The sequence below is a fragment of the Anolis carolinensis genome, chromosome 4, assembly GCF_035594765.1.
Source record: "Anolis carolinensis isolate JA03-04 chromosome 4, rAnoCar3.1.pri, whole genome shotgun sequence".
NCBI lineage: Eukaryota > Metazoa > Chordata > Lepidosauria > Squamata > Dactyloidae > Anolis > Anolis carolinensis.
In genome coordinates this window covers 18921820-18939766 of record NC_085844.1, presented here as the reverse complement: position 1 = coordinate 18939766, position 17947 = coordinate 18921820, and the positions used below count along the sequence as shown (strand labels likewise).

At 38.6% G+C, this 17947-nt stretch overlaps 1 protein-coding gene across 5 annotated transcripts in view; it reads right to left on the bottom strand.

Annotated features, from left to right (window-relative positions):
- The window catches only part of enpp2 (ectonucleotide pyrophosphatase/phosphodiesterase 2), a 79919-nt gene that overhangs the window by 14610 nt on the left and 47362 nt on the right, over nucleotides 1-17947 (bottom strand). For 4 of the 5 annotated variants that reach the window (XM_062980064.1, XM_062980066.1, XM_003224823.4 and 1 more), the window contains 6 exons: nucleotides 16167-16222; nucleotides 14746-14811; nucleotides 14112-14178; nucleotides 5465-5576; nucleotides 2507-2632; nucleotides 1275-1306 (listed from right to left, as the gene is read on the bottom strand). In XM_062980064.1, coding sequence (XP_062836134.1) covers nucleotides 1275-1306; nucleotides 2507-2632; nucleotides 5465-5576; nucleotides 14112-14178; nucleotides 14746-14811; nucleotides 16167-16222 — 459 coding nt within the window. Of the gene's footprint in view, nucleotides 1-1274; nucleotides 1307-2506; nucleotides 2633-5464; nucleotides 5577-9038; nucleotides 9192-14111; nucleotides 14179-14745; nucleotides 14812-16166; nucleotides 16223-17947 lie in introns of all 5 variants that reach the window. The other variant, XM_008116908.3, reaches the window with a different exon arrangement.

The following is a 17947-nucleotide window of genomic DNA, read 5'->3' as shown; positions in this document are numbered from 1 at the left end:
TGAAAGTAGTCCTCCAAATAGTAACTTTCCAAGCTCAAACCTAAAGCTTTTCTTGCTTCAAGCTAAATAATGCATGCATTATTTATGTTTTGGTTCATGTATATGTCAGTATGTCATGCAGACACATTGACATATATATGAAATGCTCCAGGAGGTTAGGGTTTTTTTTATCATCACCTACACCAGGGATGAGATCTGTGGAGTTGCAACTCCCTATGTTTCTCTTCATTGGCCAAACTTTTGGGAACTCAAATCCAGCAACCAGAAGTCCACATGATTTTCAGATCAGAGGTACACCTAGATCCCATGTTTAAATCTGGAGATGCTTGACACTGAGCCTGTGACTTTTGCAGAAACATAAGGTACGTAACTCAAGAGACTGGCAAACCTTAGGCGATACATGCATCCTCTTCCCAGGCCTGAGGATCCACTTCCACAAAAAGTCAGCAAATTGCCATGCTTTTATTAGTATGGCTTCTGTATGTTCCTGGACTTCAACTAGCTATGCAAAGCCATTGATAATGGCAAATACTATTGAAATAAATCCTGGCCTAAAAATACCATGAAACTGCACTGAAGGGTGGAGAAAATACACCTCTTTTGGATGTGGATAAATGAAGTCATGAGTACTAGTCCCATGAATACAGGAATACATGAGTACTAGTCCCATGTACTGCTAATGGTCCTGAAAACAATACTTTGTGCTCCAAATAGTTTTAACTGTGCTTCACAGTTAGAGCAAATGAATTATACTCCACTTGTTTTTTTTATCTTTTCAGAAAAGATGGAGAGGAAAAGACAACTCAATGATATGAGAAGTCATTCAAACTCCATTTTCCAAAGGAAAATATCACAAGTTGACACACATTTTAAATAGTCATAGCTATTGAAACAACATGAACAACAAATTCAAAGGGAATATCTTTATTTTTTCAAAAGAGCACTGACCAAAATATTTACTAATACATGAGTACTTTCCATTTCCAGAAAATGGAATGAATGGAATAAATGGATTCCATTCAGAAAATTAAGACACCTATTTGTAAGTAATCCAGTAAAGTTATAAAAACCTGTTACCAGCAACAAACCGTGGAAATCATGACAAGCATTATTTTGGATTCATGAAAGCCCCTATTTGAAATGCTTTACAGGATCTGAAGAGCATCATCTTAACCCAAAGACACAAAATAATAGCACTGACTAATGTCTCCACAATTAGTTACTATAAGAGAATATATCTTCCAAATAAAAATGTGTGTTAAGCAAATACTTACTGTGAGATTGGCTACAATGGCTTTCGGGTCATCTAGAGTAAATAGGGAGAAAAGAAGAAAAGTGGTCAACCAAGAATATAGCTGAAGTTTTCGATGCATAAATTAATTGTTCATATAGATTGGCATTTGGTTAACCTGTAACCAAAATGTTATAGTCCTGAATGTGGTGGGCACCTTCTATTTGACAAAAATGTCATGTCTGTGCCAAAATCAAACATATCCCTAAAACAGAGAGTAGTCAATCTTTGGTCAAATCCAATATAAATGAAGTGACATTCCCCACTTGCACAGCTGTATGAATAACACCATTACACAAATAATTTTGCATCAGGTTCCACAAAATATAATGCAACATATGCTGACTACCAGCTGATGCATTCCACTGCAAATTTCTAAAGCCATCAGTAATAAACCGCAAAGAGACCAGTTCTCTTGCTTGCCATTGTCAATGCTGGCCTATAGTACTATATGTTGTTGTTGTTTATTCGTCCAATCACTTCCGACTCTTCGTGACCTCATGGACCAGCCCACATCAGACCTCCCTGTCTGCTGTCGCCACCCCCAGCTCCTTCAAGATCAAGCCAGTCATTTCAAGGATACCATCCATCCTTTTTGCCCTTGGTCGGCCCCTCTTCCTTTTTCCTTCCTTTCCCCCCCAGCATCATTCTCTTCTCCAAGCTTTCCTGTCTTCTCATTATGTGGCCAAATCGTACTATATAATTAGTGTTAATCATTTGGTCCTCTTATTTTCTTTTCTGCCTTATTTATAATTTCTTGTTCTCATGGTCATCAGATATCTATTTTAGCAGACATATTGTATTTATAGTGTTTTGTAATGGACATTGCACCATAGAAAACTAAATGTAAAGTGGTTTTCGGACAACATTTGTAAGGAGGAGATTAACTATTGCCTTCCTCTGAGAATGAGACAGCTTCACATGTTCATGATCAGAAGTAGGTTTCCATGGCCAAATGAGAATCCAAAGACTGGTCTTGCAGAGTCCTATCTGCACAATACAACACTATCTTGGCCTCACTTGTACCAACTCTAAAAATGTGCAACCACTAGTGAAAATGTCTTGTACTAATGCAACAACATTAATACAGCAAGTATTTTGTCATTAATTATGCGAGAACCATATCTCTGCTTCTGTTGTTCCTGGCAGCTGAGGATAAGAAAGGGAATCAGGACAGGTTTCAAGCAGCTGCTGAATATTACAAGATCAACTTACATTTGACATTCGTGTTAGCTTTGGCACGGATACGCCCCAGTGTTCCAGGTATCAGAATGATGTCATCCACATTAGTCAAATAGGTGTTCAGATATTCAGTTCTGTTACAAGTAGCTTCTTCCATTCCTGAAAAATAAGTAAAAGTTAGATTATCAGGAGAAATAGATTTTCAGTAGATTTTTCTTGTTATTTGAAAGCAACTGACAGCAGCAAAAAGGGAGATTTGGGGGCTCTTTAATAATTTCCCTCTTTATCTCTGAGTGAACTGATTATCCAACAGGCCTGCTCCCTCCCAATATAAATCAAGAGTACCTAATCTTTAAAATTTAAAAACTAGATTTGAAAAACTGGCAATTAAAGGAGGAAAGACATATAATTTTAAAATGTGTTCACAGGAATAATTTTGAAGAATTGTGACAAATCTAGTACATCTCTAGCAATGATTTCCTAATAAGAAGAAGCAGCAGAAGATTTGGATACAACGCTAAGCTTGTTTACTAAGAAGTAAGTATGGTTCATGAGGTCACGAAGAGTCGGAAACGACTGACCGAATGAAGAAGAAGAAAAAGAAGTATGGTTCAGTGGCATAGTATTTTTTCCTAGAAAAATTCCAAAATACATGTTGTGATAATAGTAAAGGTAAAGGTTTTCCCTGACATTAAGTACAGTAGTGTCTGATTTTGGGGGTTGGTGCTCATCTCCATTTCTAAGCCAAAGAGCCAGTGTTATCTGTAGATACCTCCAAGGTCATGAGGCTGGCATGACTGCATGGAGCACTGTTACCTTCCCACCGGAGTGGTACTTATTGATCTACTCACATTTGCATGTTTTCAAACTGATAGGTTGGCAGAAGCTTGGGCTAACAGTGGGAGCTCACCCAGCTCCCTGGATTCAAACCGCTGACCTTTCGGACAGCAAGTCCATCAGCTCAGCGGTTTAATCTGCTGCACTACTGCGGGCTAAAGATAATGTAATATCTTTAGGCTAATCAAAAATAGTCAAAAATCTGTTTAGATTCTAAATGTGTCTTTGTCTAGAAAAGTTTAAAAGTACAAACAGCGAGAAAGGCATGCTATAAATCTTCATATTATATTAAGATTATGGAAAGAAGGGTCTCTAGAAAAGTATCCTTTAAATGCAGACATTTTAATTTTTAAGTGCCACTATAAATATCCTCAGAGTGTTTAGATTTTTAACATCCCTATAAACATCCTGTTCCTATGAATTAACAATGAAAGAAGAGTTCTTATCATGGAAGTTCAAAGCGGAAGCCCAAGATCCTATATATTTTCAGCATTACATAAATATGCAACTGTGTGGCCAACAGAACAGGCACAATGGCTTTGAGTTCACTTCTTGCCCAGCAGTTTACCTTCTATCCATAAAGTCAAAAGTGAGGAAATGTGTGTTGTATGCAGGACTATTTGCTATAGCAAGAATAATAATATCTTGATTTATATCCCGCTTTTCTCCTTCAGGGGACCCAAAGTGGCTTACAACATATTAAAATTACGTAAACAGCAAAAAGAATACATCAATAATAAATATAAGCATCATAAAATAAACAAATTAAGAAAACAACTACAATGTACATTCACATTCCTGTGGCATCATATCGAGACATATTGTTCTCCACTAACTAGTAGAAAAATTGTCATTAATTCTGCAAAATGGTTGGTTATATAGTTAGACTATGCCTGAGAAAGCATAACAGCTTACACAATGGGTTGCTGTGAGTTTCCTGGGCTGTATGGCCGTGTTCCAGAAACATTCTCTTCTGATGTTTCACCCACATCTATGGCAGGCATCCTCAGAGGTTGTGAGGTCTGTCAGATGTGGGTGAAACATCAGGAGAGAATGTTTCTGGAGCATGGCCATACAGCCTGGAAAACTCACAGCAACCCAGTGATTCCAGCCATGAAATCCTTCAACAACACACAGCTTACGCAATTATGGTAACATTAATGTAGCACGCCAACAGGATGTCATCACAGAACACTATCAAGCCAGCCAAGTTCAACTCTAGTTATCAGAAGAATGGTTGTTTCATGTCACATCTTGGCTGAGTTCAGAAGCCATTTATTGGCCACTGCTCCAGGCAAGTTTTTCCAAAAGAAAATGCAAAACAATGCTTCAATAATTTGTTTATGAGGTCACTCTTGTCTGCCTAGAAAAGATAAATCCATTTCTGATGTTCATACCAATCTTAAAGATATACCATAGTGTTCACCATCAACAAAGTATGCTCAGCTGAGGGATTACTTGTTGGATCATGGAAAACCTTCATCATTTAGTGTTGTGGTCTAGCCTAGACCCATATTGTTGACCTATACTTGTTTTATCAGCATAAATGCCAAGTTTGATAAAAGCTGAAATTAAGAGGACCCTCAGAGAAATTTTGGCATTGAAATACCCATCCTCTTTTTTAACAGAAAGACCTTTCTGTCATCTTCCTACAAATCATTTGACACATTTGTTGAGAACTAAGTACAAAATCCAGTTCCATGTCCTCATTATAGTAAACAAATGAATCAACAGTTGAATAGTTAATCAACGCTATGTAAATTTCATAGATTCAACAAATCTGCTCTAATTAGAATGAGCAAATTGATTTACCCATTCTTCCTTCCTTTAGCAAAATAGAAATTATCAAGCAAAACTCCTTCTGAAAATACCAAAGAATTTGCCAAGGTAACTTGCTGTTTGAAGGTAATTTATTTTCCATTTCATCTTTAGATCTTTAAATCTTTTCATTTACTTCACTGTGTTTTCATCAAAGTTTTCATATCTTTCCTTATATCCATGAACAATGTACTAAGGTTATGTGAAAACTTAAATAGCCTTCTATAAAGTAGTTTCAAATGTTCTGACACATCCTGGCATCATTTGCCAGCCAGAAGTCTTAAAATGACCATGACATTAGCTCAGCATCACATAAAATATTCCATTATTATTTACCATGATCACCAACGAAGATGATGTTGACACAACGATGGAGGTTCAACTGCTTCAGTCCATCCATTAGTTGCCCCAGTATCTTGTCAATCTCTCTTAGTGTGTAATGCAACATCTATATATACATATATTTACACAAAGAGTAAGAATTAGATTTTTTTTCCATTCTTGCAGTATAAATTTGCATGACCAGTCCCTTTGATTTTGACCTTGGATGATTTCACTATATTGGCCCAAATATAATGTGACTAGAAAATTATATGAAACAAGAAAATTAATCACGTCAGAAACTTATTTACTTCAGCATCCTGTTTCTTTTGGTGGTCACCCATTTACGTATGGGAAGTCCAAAAGAAGGGAATGATAGCAGTAGTTTCCATGGGTAAATTTCTCCTCCATGAACTTTTAATTGTCAGTCTTCAACTTCATTGTATGCTATGCGATGGTAATTAGTCACACTTACCGTATTTGAAACACAAATATTAGAAACCATTGATCTAATGGGGTTAAAGCGAACAGAAAAGTTCAACTAGTTTATGGACACGTGCACACAATGGTTGGGTCCACATGTTAGCCGTACCCAAGCAGTGGTTCATTACATTATAGATCAGTGGTTCTCAACCTGGGTTCCCCAGATGTTTTTGGCCTACAATTCCCAGAAATCCCAGCCAGTTTACCAGTTGTTGGGATTTCTGGGAGTTGAAGAGCGAAACATCTGGGGACCCACAGGTCGAGAACCACCGTTCGAGATTCTTCTGGCTCGGTCTAACTGTCTTCCTTCAAAGAAGCAATGGTCTGCTCACATGCCACAAAATACAATTCAAAGTCATGGGTTGCTAGTGGCTTATGAACTATAGCTTATTTGAAATGTGTTTTGTTCTTAAATTTCAAGTGTGGTTTGCCCCTGTGCCCAGCAATCCATCTGAAACAGGAGCTGACAAAATGGACAGGAAAGAACCAGAGCAGAAATGAAAGAAACACATTGCCTTTCTTTGCCACCTCTGACAATTCACTTGTAAAGCAATCAGTTATAGCTATCTCGAAGTCTTAATGTGATGCTTGAGAGCTACTAAAAGTTTTGAATATTAGGGATTGGGACAGATTTGACAAATGGTTAAAATGTGTTTGTTAAATTTCTGGAAACTTTGACCTGGAGTGATGAGCATCTTTGTTATATGGGATTTAAGGTAAAAAGGTAAAGATTTCCCCTGATGTTAAGTCCAGTCGTGACCGACTATGGGGGTTGGTGCCCATCTCCATTTCTAAGCCGAAGAGCTGGCGTTGTCCGTAGACACCTCCAAGGTCATGTGGCTGTTACCTTCCCGCCAGAGCGGTACCTATTGATCTACTCACATTTGCATGTTTTCGAACTGCTAGGTTGACAGGAGCTGGAGCAAACAGCGGGCGCTCATTCCGCTCCTGAGATTTGAACCTGGCACCTTTTGGTCCGCAAGTTCAGCAGCTCAGCGCTTTAATACACTGTGCCACCAGGGGCCCCATGTGGGATTTACAGTTTGCAGAATCTATAGGCATTTTATGCAGAAAATAGCTATTTCCGCATAGAAAATACTGTTTTCTGTACAAGAACATAATTTATTTGTAGATAGAGGGAAATTAACAGATGGATTTTGCACAGAATAAGTACACATCTAGCATTTTCTCCACTGCAAACAGCTTTTTCTTCATGGAGAAAAGTATAGCCACACAGAAATGATATTTTCCATGCATAAAATGCTGCTCTCTGCAGGAAAAACACATGCAAATTTTGTGCAGAATAATCTTGAACTGCCAATAGTATTTGAAAAATGTGCACTTTCTCATAGTGAGAAGAGCATTGCTAAAATACTCATTCCTTTGCAGATGAACCCCAAAAAAGTTTAGGTTTATATCCAGCTGAGGTAAACCAGTCCCTAAACCCATGTACCCCTATTTTAACCCTTAAAACTAGATGAATTAAAGATTGCTAAAACCCATACTTTAAAACAAACATTAGTCATGAAACCAAACAATTTTGACACAGAACAAGACATTGCTGAGATCTAATAAAGAACTTCCTTACTGGGTTATTTCCTCCAGCTCTTCTCTAAAAGAACACATTTTAGAGTAAAAACTCAGCTTATATTAAATAAATTGTGGTTTTCTCAGATTTCAGACAAGAGGCTAGAGCAGTGGTTCTCAACCTGGGTTTGCCAGATGGTTTTGGGTCACAACTCCCAGAAATGCCAGCCAGTTTACCAGCTGTTGGGATTTCTGCGAGTTGAAGGCCAAAAACATCTGGGGATCCCAGGTTGAGAACCACTGGACTAGAGGGCTAACACAAGAAGAAAAGGCAGTTAGCAAGTTACAAAGTACTTATCTGAAAAAATGTTTTATAGTAAACTAAAGTCGCTGCCTATATTAGAAGGAGAACCATTGGACAAATGTTTCCAACAAATACAATACTGTGTTTTCTCTACACAGTAGCAAACCATGACACAAAAACAGAAACCTCTCTCCACCATCACCACCCTTCCATTCAGCCTATAAGCCTTAAACAGGGGGAATAAATAAGAAGTACTCATGAATTTCAAATGAATGGCCTGGGGTGGTTTCAGCTTGTTTATTTTTGTGGAGAATATTTGCTTCTGAGCAAAAGCACAACAGTATTGCCAAGGTGAAAAAGATGACTAGTCACATACATTGACAGCCCATGTCCAATTTCACCGAGTTAATTTGAAAGGGCATTTGAGACAGTGAACTAAGTATAACACACACAAACGTCACCACCCATCTACGTCTTTCAACAAGTCCATAACTGGAGAACCCTGGCCAAGCCTCAACTTTCAGCACATATATTCAAGTGATTTTCAGGGACTATATGGAGCACAAACCTAGAGTGATCCCTATAATCAGACTTTTGAAAAGCGCAGGTAGCTAATAGTGCTTAGTAAGTTCTCAAGTAAATATAAGACCAGCCATCAAGTTTGAACATTTAACATTGAACTTTATTTACAAGTTCAAAAAGGTTAGTCTTCCCAAACATTAAAATTTCATTTTTACAGACCAATTCTGATAAAAGCAGCTCCGCCACTGATGTCTTTTTCTAAGGAAATCTTACTAATATCCTCAAGCCCCATTGGGGATGGTAGAAAGCAATCAAGTATTCAATATCTTCATTTACTACTAGTTCAACATTCCAGATCAGCTGATATTTTTGAGCTGAGAAGGATAACATCAGTCATAACAATCTGTTTGATTTTAAAGGCTAGTCCAGATTTTTCCACCTGTGGATGAAGAACATGAATGAAATTGTGCACTAAAATGTATTGCCGTTGTCTCCCCTTTAACTTTTTAAATAATGGTTAAATTTTATTGCACAGATAAATACAGGAGGAATACAATTCTGAGGAAGAAAAACAGAAGAGAGGAGAGAAGATGTTATGCCGTCCAGTTTAAGCAGGAGCAGTCTGTTGATATATATTCAAGATGGATGAGCAGGTACCTTTGCTTTGCAGAAGAGAATTCCAGAGTTGGAGAGAAAAATACCAAGCTGTATAAGTGCTTCAGAATTTGATACCTGTCAGTTTTGGAAACTTACTTTGTTCCGGCGGGATTCTGGTGAGTATTGTTCCGCTCTAGGCACTTTTCTTCGCCTCTTTGAAGGATCAACACGTCTTCTCTGTCTCCTCTTAGGAGTGATCTTTCTCTTAGGTCTTTTAGGTGGAGTAAGTGGTGAGCCAAAACTACTCTCCTGTACTGGCGGAGAGAGATGCTTGGACTCAGAAAAAGCTCAGCTAACATCAGATAGTTGAAATGATCTACCTGAGTTAGCATATGAAGGAATTTCTACACCCATAGGCATGGTTCAAGTCACCAAAGTAGTTCAAGGGACATGTCGTGATGAAGACTGAGTTATGTTACTCACAAAAAGTGCAGTAGGGCCATAACAAACATCACTCCGGAAGAATGGTCTACTTATTTTCACACAAAAAAGGCCCCGTTTCATGTCTGCATTTTGCTTTGGCTTTCAGTTCATTAGCAGTTTGATATATTTATGCTTTAAAATGGTCCTACAAGGCTGTGAAAGCTTATTGTATTATTGTCTACATAGCCAGCTTTTCAGTCAGTCTGTGTTGCTGGTATTTAAAGCAGCTCAGAAGGCACAATATTCTCAGTTTAGGTAAAATATAGTTCTGACCTAGCCCTCTTTTTAAAAATCTTTCAGTCATTTCCAAACAAAAGGAAACCTCAGTGTTTCTACAATGACTACAGAACTGGGTAGGGAAGAACCTGAATACAGATTCTGGGAAATGGGCAGGGAGTGAGTTGTCCATGTATTAAGAGAAGGGGAAACCATTTCAAAAGAAGAGCCGCAGAACCAAGCAGTGCAGAGTTGCTGGATGTTACTTTGATCTTAAAAAGAGGCCACGTTGCATGCAACTCCAATTGTCTATTCCAATGAGAGTTCTTGGCATCTTTTAGGATCAGATTCTCCGAAGAGTGCAGCTAATTCAAAAAAAATGGAGAAGAAAGGAAGCACAGCCGAAGGGGGTTGAGACTCCGCACTGATTTACTACACCATTTGTTCCTATCAGCTTAGCCATTCTCAGTTTTTCTTGTTCCAGCTGCAGAGCCCCGTTCTTGGAAGAAAAAACAATGTTACCATCTGCCATGCTGTTTCATTGCTTCCTAGGCAAGCAGCTGGAAGGGAGATGCTAATCCAATTCCATTTGTCTCTCTCCAGAAAGCAACTTCAGAGTTTTTCTTTTTTGGAAAAAAAAGAGAGGAAGAGTTCAAGCTTCGTGCAGTCCTGATGAGAGGAGCAGCAGGAGGGGAAAGGAAGGATTCTCACAGTTTACTCACTCTTTCCAAAAAAAAGAAGCGCAGCCAGAGCTTTAACTGTGCCACTGAGCGGTTCTTATAATCAGGATCGCCATCTCAAGGGAGCATGTTAGGGGAGCAGCAAAACAGTCCTTAAGCACAGGAGTTTGTTGTCCAGTTCAGAGCTCATAGTCACAGTAAAACGTTTGCATTCACAGAGTGATAGGGCATCTTTCTAAAGGAAGTTAGAACTAGGAAAAAAGCCAAGTCTTTATTAACCAGCCAAACTTTAGCCTCACTTTCAGAGAATGAGAACAGGCATCAGTACGAGCGAAGAAGGAAGCTACATGAAATCTCTCACTTGGTAGAAGAAACAGTTATGGAATCACTGAAAAAGGAAGACTCAATCAAGCCAAGTTATCTTCCCCAACCCCAAAAACCATCCATCTTACCATGAAATACACAAGTATATGATTTATAGATACTTCTCTGATGGAGGATTTCCCAAGGATCAGGGCTAAATCAAATGCACCACCAGACATCTGTGATCAGATCTCTACAAACACTTTATTACAAACTGCAGAGCAGCCACAGGGCCATTTCTGATTTGATTCTCATCACTGAGAGAGCCAATCACGACTGGCCGCAAAGGAGTTGTCCGCATCTGCATGCTCCCGGAGTCTAGCAGGATCAGTATGATTTAGAGTTCAATAAGCTGGCACACCATCCAGAACCAGGACCAAATTATCAAAGGTTCATTTGGAGCAATTACTCCAGACACCTCAAAGAGCACAGGACCACTGTTGTGGGGAACATGCATAATTTGATGGCCTTTCTCCAGACACTTGGTGACTCTTCCAATATCATCTACATTTTGTGTATTACTTGAGTAAAAAAAAAAAAAAAACAGGAACCAAGTTAGTAAGCTTACTGAAGTTGTAGGGTTAAATATCAGTTCACAGATGAATATTTTTCCTCTGCTGTTATTGTTCTGTTCCCCTTTCAGAATACATCATACATGTATCGAAAGGGTGTCCTATTTTGGGAATAATCCCAGGCCCTTTGTCACCTTAGGTAACATTTCTGTGCATAAATATTCTACACAGATTATGAGATGTTTGCATTTTGTGCAGAGTAAGTTTTACAGAGTGAAAAGTCTTCAAAAACTGCCCAACTCTACATGAAAAGCTGAATGTTCACTAGGAGTAAATAAGCAATTATATCAGTCCTGAAAAGCCAGTGTCTTTTAAAATAAAGCAAGTCTTGTGTTGGCTCTAGTGACTTGGTTTTGGCTTATTAACCTCCCTCCCCACCTTCTTCTGTGCCCGGATGTTTCCAGTGATGCAATCAGGAAATGACCATGACTTCTCTGTCTGAAGTTATACAAAAAGTATCATAGACACATATCTTAAGCTTCTAGAAAACAAACAAAGCTGGGGGAGGAGGATAAATAAAAAAACTGATGATCTTTCTGCATAATCGTGGAATTAATATAATACAGCTGTCATGTTGAAAAGGACTATTTTCATGAGATATTTTGGCTCATGGAATACCTACATACAGTTTTTCCCCATTCATTTTCAAAGCCTTTCACCTTACATAATTCATAGAATTGCAAAGTTATCATGCAGGAAACCATAACTATAGCATTCCCAAAAGATGCCCAACCAACTTATATTTTAAAACATCCAATTAAGGACAGTCTATCATGTTCTGGGGCACTCTTTTCCACTGTCCAACCATTCTGACACTAAATAACTTCTCTTTTCTTGTAATCTGAAAAAAATCATTGCATCGTGATTTTATTTAAACCGCCATTGCTCCATCCTACAGAATCCTGTGATTTGCAGTTTAGGGAAGGAGTTTTAGATTTCTCAGACAGAGAACTCCCTAAACAATAAGCCCCAGGATATCTTAGGACGCAGCCATGTCAGTCAAAATGGATCATAGCATTATAATCATGTCATGTGAAAAGCAAAGACTGAAATGTCATAGAAAACCAGAAGCCTTTATTACTGAAGGATACATGGATAAGAGAATATTTTACAGAATATTATGGGGTATCTCTTGGGGCTAGTCATGATTATTTAACATGTGTAAGAGGTTTAAAAAGTAAAATCCATGATTTTTGCTCCCTAAAGTTAGTTTCCAAGTTCCAGTGTGTTGTTGAAGAACCATATGGAGAAGGGGGCAGGGAGGAAACTTTATATCTGTTCCAAATGCGGAAAAGTGCAGCCAGCTCAGTACAAAGGAATGGAAGATGAGGGAAGATTGCATGCTAAGCCCAAACTACCATGATTACCAGGCAAATAATCCTGAGGGACGATTCTCCACTGAAGTCTTCTTTCTACATGACTTATGAAACACACATAGTCTCTTAAAAACTGGAAAAGTTAAGAGGACCATTAAATATGTCCTATTCTCGCTATAAAAAAGAAAAATATGAAGAGAAGCCCTGCATGTAGTAAACCTAAACATCTGTGGAGCTTGAACATTTAAAGATGTTGGCATGGTAGCACATTTAGAAACTTGAGAGCAAAATTGCTTGTCACAGGATATTTGTGTACCTGTCCATCACACTTGAAAAAGTAGCTTACGAAAGGAAGTGATTTAAAAAGCAAGGGAACTTTTTAAAGAGAGGAAAGTTAAATTTCCCATTTTCTCCCAATATTGAAGCCCCAGGCAAAAGATCTCACTGGCAACTTACAGGCAAATAAGTCATATGTTCCAAGAGTGTTATTTTACACATTACACATCTCCTGTATCTCTAGGACCAGCACCCATGGTTTCATTTATTCATGTCCTGCAAATATGTCCTTTCTAGGCATTTCCCCGGTCCTCCAGTGTGATTCTATAGCAGTGGTTCTCAACCTGGGGTCCCCAGGTGTTTTTGGTCTTCAACTCCCAGAAATCCTAACAGCTGGTAAATTGTCTGGGATTTCTGGGAGTTGCAGGTCAAAAACATCTGGGGGGCCCAGGTTGAGAACCACTGCTCTATAGCATTCTTGGGCCACAAGTGCTTCTGTGATTTTATGTATCAACATGATATTGAGGAATAGATCTTCTTCAGATATGGGGGTCATACTATACATGCAATTTGATTGTCACTTTGACACCAGAGACATGTTTACAGGCTAATCTATGTAGAATTTCCACAAATTCAGTCTGGTGTTTGGTTCACCAAGCCAAAACTATAAGGAAACCAGGATTCTTCCTTTAAAACTCTAAAGCTGGAGGAAAGGATGTGATGCTTGATAGCACATCATCCCTGACATCATGAGCTCAGGAGATGCCCCCTTCCCCAATAATCCTCCAGATGGAAATCAGGAGCTTGAAGAGGGCTGAGGTTTTCCCTACAATTGCAGGACTCCAGTTCTCTCCAGCTCTGGACATGGTGGAGTTATAGACAAGATGACTGATGCTGTACTTCTGAGATATCCTGAGTACATCGCAGCATAGATTAATAATGGCCAAGGCCAAAGATAAAAAGCTGAACAATTGCATTATGAAGCATAACTAGTAACCACGGTCAATGTAAATATTCCTTTCACACACAATGCTTTTCATTTAAACTTCTGAATGTATTTGAGAGATAATCTTGCTCCCTCCTTGTTCCTATATCTCAAGGAGACAATATTGGGGAATTCAGATGGAAGCTTCTACAAGAAGAAATGTCTTACTGTACATTTCATGCCATAGACTCCATTTTTTAAACAGAGCTCTCTCCCTTCTTTGGAGACTTACAGATATGAGAAAAATTATGTTGAAGGCTAAAATTTTGGCAGGTTTTGCTGTATTAGGATGAGCACAGAAATGTGGGTCCCACAGATGGGAGAAGAACTAGACTAACCTCAGAGGGACCATATCTGTGGCCAGCAATGTCTGGTTGATCAGAGTAGAAGGCATAAGCATAAGGCCTGGAAGAAAAGGGAGGGGGAAAAGTTGTCAGAACAGTTTGTCTTAGCTGGTTCAAGTCAAGCCCTTCAAGTTCACCTTTCCTTCTGTGGAAAAAAGGGGGAGGAGAGGTAGAGCATACTGTCCTCAGTCATGAGTTTTCCACCGTCAGATTAAGCAATTAATTGTGCCATAAGTCCATTGAAAATAAGAGAAGGCCTGCCAAGAGGTTCATGGAGGAGTGGACAACCCCATGGAGAAATGTTCTATGAGTTTCGTAACAGGGAGGGGAAAAGGTACAACTTTAGACAGATTGGGCTCTCTGTGCCATATGCTCTCAACTAACATATTAAATAAAAATCTTGACATCCACCCAAACCGTAGTGAGCCACGCTTGTTAAGACTTATTAGACTACACAGATTTTTAAAGGGAGAGGGGACAAAAATCAACATGACCACAAGTAATTAAATGTTCCCCAGAAAGGACACAGGTGGCTGATCAAAGTCAGATGCCACCAAAGGATACTGGCAGTGCTAGTCCCTGCTGCAAAGCTGTGGTTCAGAAAGATGACAAAACAAAGACGGCTTACCTTTCATTGTCTGGCAAAGTTAGCCACTGCAGAATCGCTAATATTCTGCGCTCGTAAGGGATTACACTAGAAGAGAACATAGAAAATAATCTCAGACACTACTCCATCAAGTTCCACATAATCACTTGCTTTAAAAAATGTTGTAATATATTTCAGAGCAGTGTTATGAGTAAAATAAATAGATGAAAGGAGAAACACACCACATATTCCCCAATTGTTCCAATTTGGTACGGATCGCCCCTATACTGGTCCATCATCCCAACTGCTTTAAAAATATCCCAGTCCTTCTCTTCTACTTCCACTTTTCCCATTTGTCTCAGTTTACTTTAGTTGCTGCAAAATGTGTTCAAAGTGTAAAGGTAGTTTGTACGCAGCACAACTGGATAGAGAGGAGAAAGGAGCACAATCTTGCTTATTTTCTGTAGGGCAGGCAAATACAAAATGCTGCAACTAGCTTATGAAATGTAACTTAATAATTGTTGACAATTCAATGACAATGTGATGTTGCTTAGCTCCATCCATTCTGGTTTCCATCTAAGAAATATCAGGTGTACTTGCCAAGAGAATGATTAGTTTACTTCCACTTCCAGCAAACCATACATTTGCATTAAAGGACCTGACGATTCCTGCAGAGGAATCCTCTCCAGGTACTTCCTAGATACTTACAGAGGAAGCGTATGACAGAACTCTTGCAGAGACCATTTCCCCTTAGGTAAAGGTAAAGGTTTTCCCCTGACATTAAGTTTAGTCGTGTCCGATTCTGGGGGTTGGTGCTCATCTCCATTTCTAAGCTGAAGAGCCAGCATTGTCCATAGACACCTTCAAGGTCATGTGGCCGGCATGACTGCATGACTGCATGGAGCACTGTTATCTTCCTGCCAGAGTGGTACCTATTGATCTATTCACATTTGCATATTTTCGAACTGCTGTGTTGGCAGAAGCTGAGGCTAACAGTGGGAGCTCACCCCACTCCCTGGATTCAAACTGCCGACTTTTGAGTCAGCAAGTTCAGCAACTCAGTGGTTTAACTTGCTGCACCTTCAGGGGCTCCCAGAGACCATTTTCCCTTGGGCATGGGTAAATCAAATTGCATATTTGGGTTTCATGGTTGCAGTAATCTTACTGTACGGGCATGTTTTAGAGAACATTGCATACATTGTTAAGTAATATTTATTTAAGAACGTGGGGCACAATAAAGTATGATTTTAAAAGTTCTGAAGCAGTGAGAGAAAAAATGATAGAGTAGAAAAAAGACACTGCCCAGTTTAAAAAATGGACAGAGAGAAGCAATCCTTATTCAAAAACATGCTCTTTTATAGCATTTTTTTTTCAAGAACCTTGGCTCAGCAATGCAGCTATGCTTGATTTTTGAGCATGTACTCTGAACATTCTTTTTCCAATAAAAATTGAAAATGACTTACTTAGACCAAAAGAATGAGCCTGCTTTCAGTCCTTGCTTGACAGAAGTAATCCATATCTAATTAGGAAAACATAAGCAGATTACAAAGCGCTCAAGATTTTTGATTATAATATTAAAATATTTCCACAGTGTTGGCTTCTCCTTTTTCACATTAGAGTTTATGAATTTGTATCCCACTGAGTGATTAGCATCAATACAGTCTAAAGTTGTGAACAAGATAGGTTCTGTAAGTTTGTTCTTAAGTTCATTTGTATGTCAGTCGGAACATATACATTTTAAGTTTAACCCCAGCTATACATATGTGTGTGTGTGTATGTATATGTGTGTATACACACACACACACACACACACACACATGCATGCTTTGGACAGCATATGGAAGGTTTAACACCCCTATGGTGTTTGTTTTTCTGTCTGTGCTCCTGTTCAGAAGATTTAACCTCACTTTCTGTCCCTATTAGATTCTCAACTACAAGTCATTTGTAAGTTGGATGTTTGTAACCCAGGGCCTGCTTGTACTATGCCTATGTACTATATTTGTGACTTTTGCATAAAACCCTTTAATATAAAAATCTTATGGAGCCTTTGAATGACACACAATGATAATTTAGAAAACATAACATTAAGTCAATAAAACATTTTAAAAGAATCAAAATGTATAACCAACCCAAACTTAAGAACAGCAATTTTACAACAGCACTACTTTAAAGAGATTTTAACATGTTAAATTGCTTTTCTTTTTTTTAAAAAAAAAACTAGTTTAAAAAAGGAACCTAGGTCAAATTCTAACAACTTCTAAGTGTGCAATCAGATGTTATGGTGGATGTCTTTCTGGAACTAGCTCTGGAGTCAGATTCACCTGTCATTTCTCTTTATGTCTCTGGGTACATCTATACTACAGAATGAATGCAGTTTGACACTAATTTAACTCAATGTTAGGACGTCTTGGATTTGTAGTTTGGATAGGCTCCAACACTCTTTGGCAGAGAAGTATAAAATTATAACTCTCACGATTCCATAGCATTGAGCTGTGCCATGTCAAACCATTAATTCTAAAAAATGTGGATGCATCCTCCTACAACAAAATGCCTTGGGCCAGTCTTGCGAGCAATAGTATCAGGCACTTAGAAGTCAATCAGTTGCATTTCAATTTCTAAAGGGGACACCATATATCTGACAAAAAGAAAAATTGGCCTTCAGCCACAAGAGCAATAAAAAACATTGCTTGTAACAAGAGTTCAAGAAAACACAATCCAAGAAAAAACCTTCGCTTGGCTTAAAAGTGTACATCTGTAGGAACATCATGTTCCTTTTGGTATAGTGCATTAACAAATATCATAGATCAATCTTTCATTGATCAATGGGCCTTTTACATTTGCTTTCCTGTTCTGAAAGTATAACAAAGCAAAATATCTCTGATCCACCTTTTTGAAGTGATCCATCAGACCACACCTACATTAACAGAATACTCCTATGCCGTTTCACATTCTTCAGAAAGCTCCTGGTGCATGACACTCCCAGCAATATCCCGCAACTGCTAGAATCCAAGAGTTAATGTGGTTTAGATTTAGCTGTAGTTTGCAGTCAGGTTTAATTGTAAAATATTGCTGAAGGGGAGGAAACAGCATTAACCAGTAGTGCACCACAACCGGGTAATTTCTTTCTCTCTTTTTTGAGTGCTTTTAAACACTGTGTGCCAAGATAGGAGTCAAAGTAGCCATGAACCATAAGAAGAAGTGGTTGGCACTTATTGCTCAGGGGGGAAAGGGCATCTATGTGCCA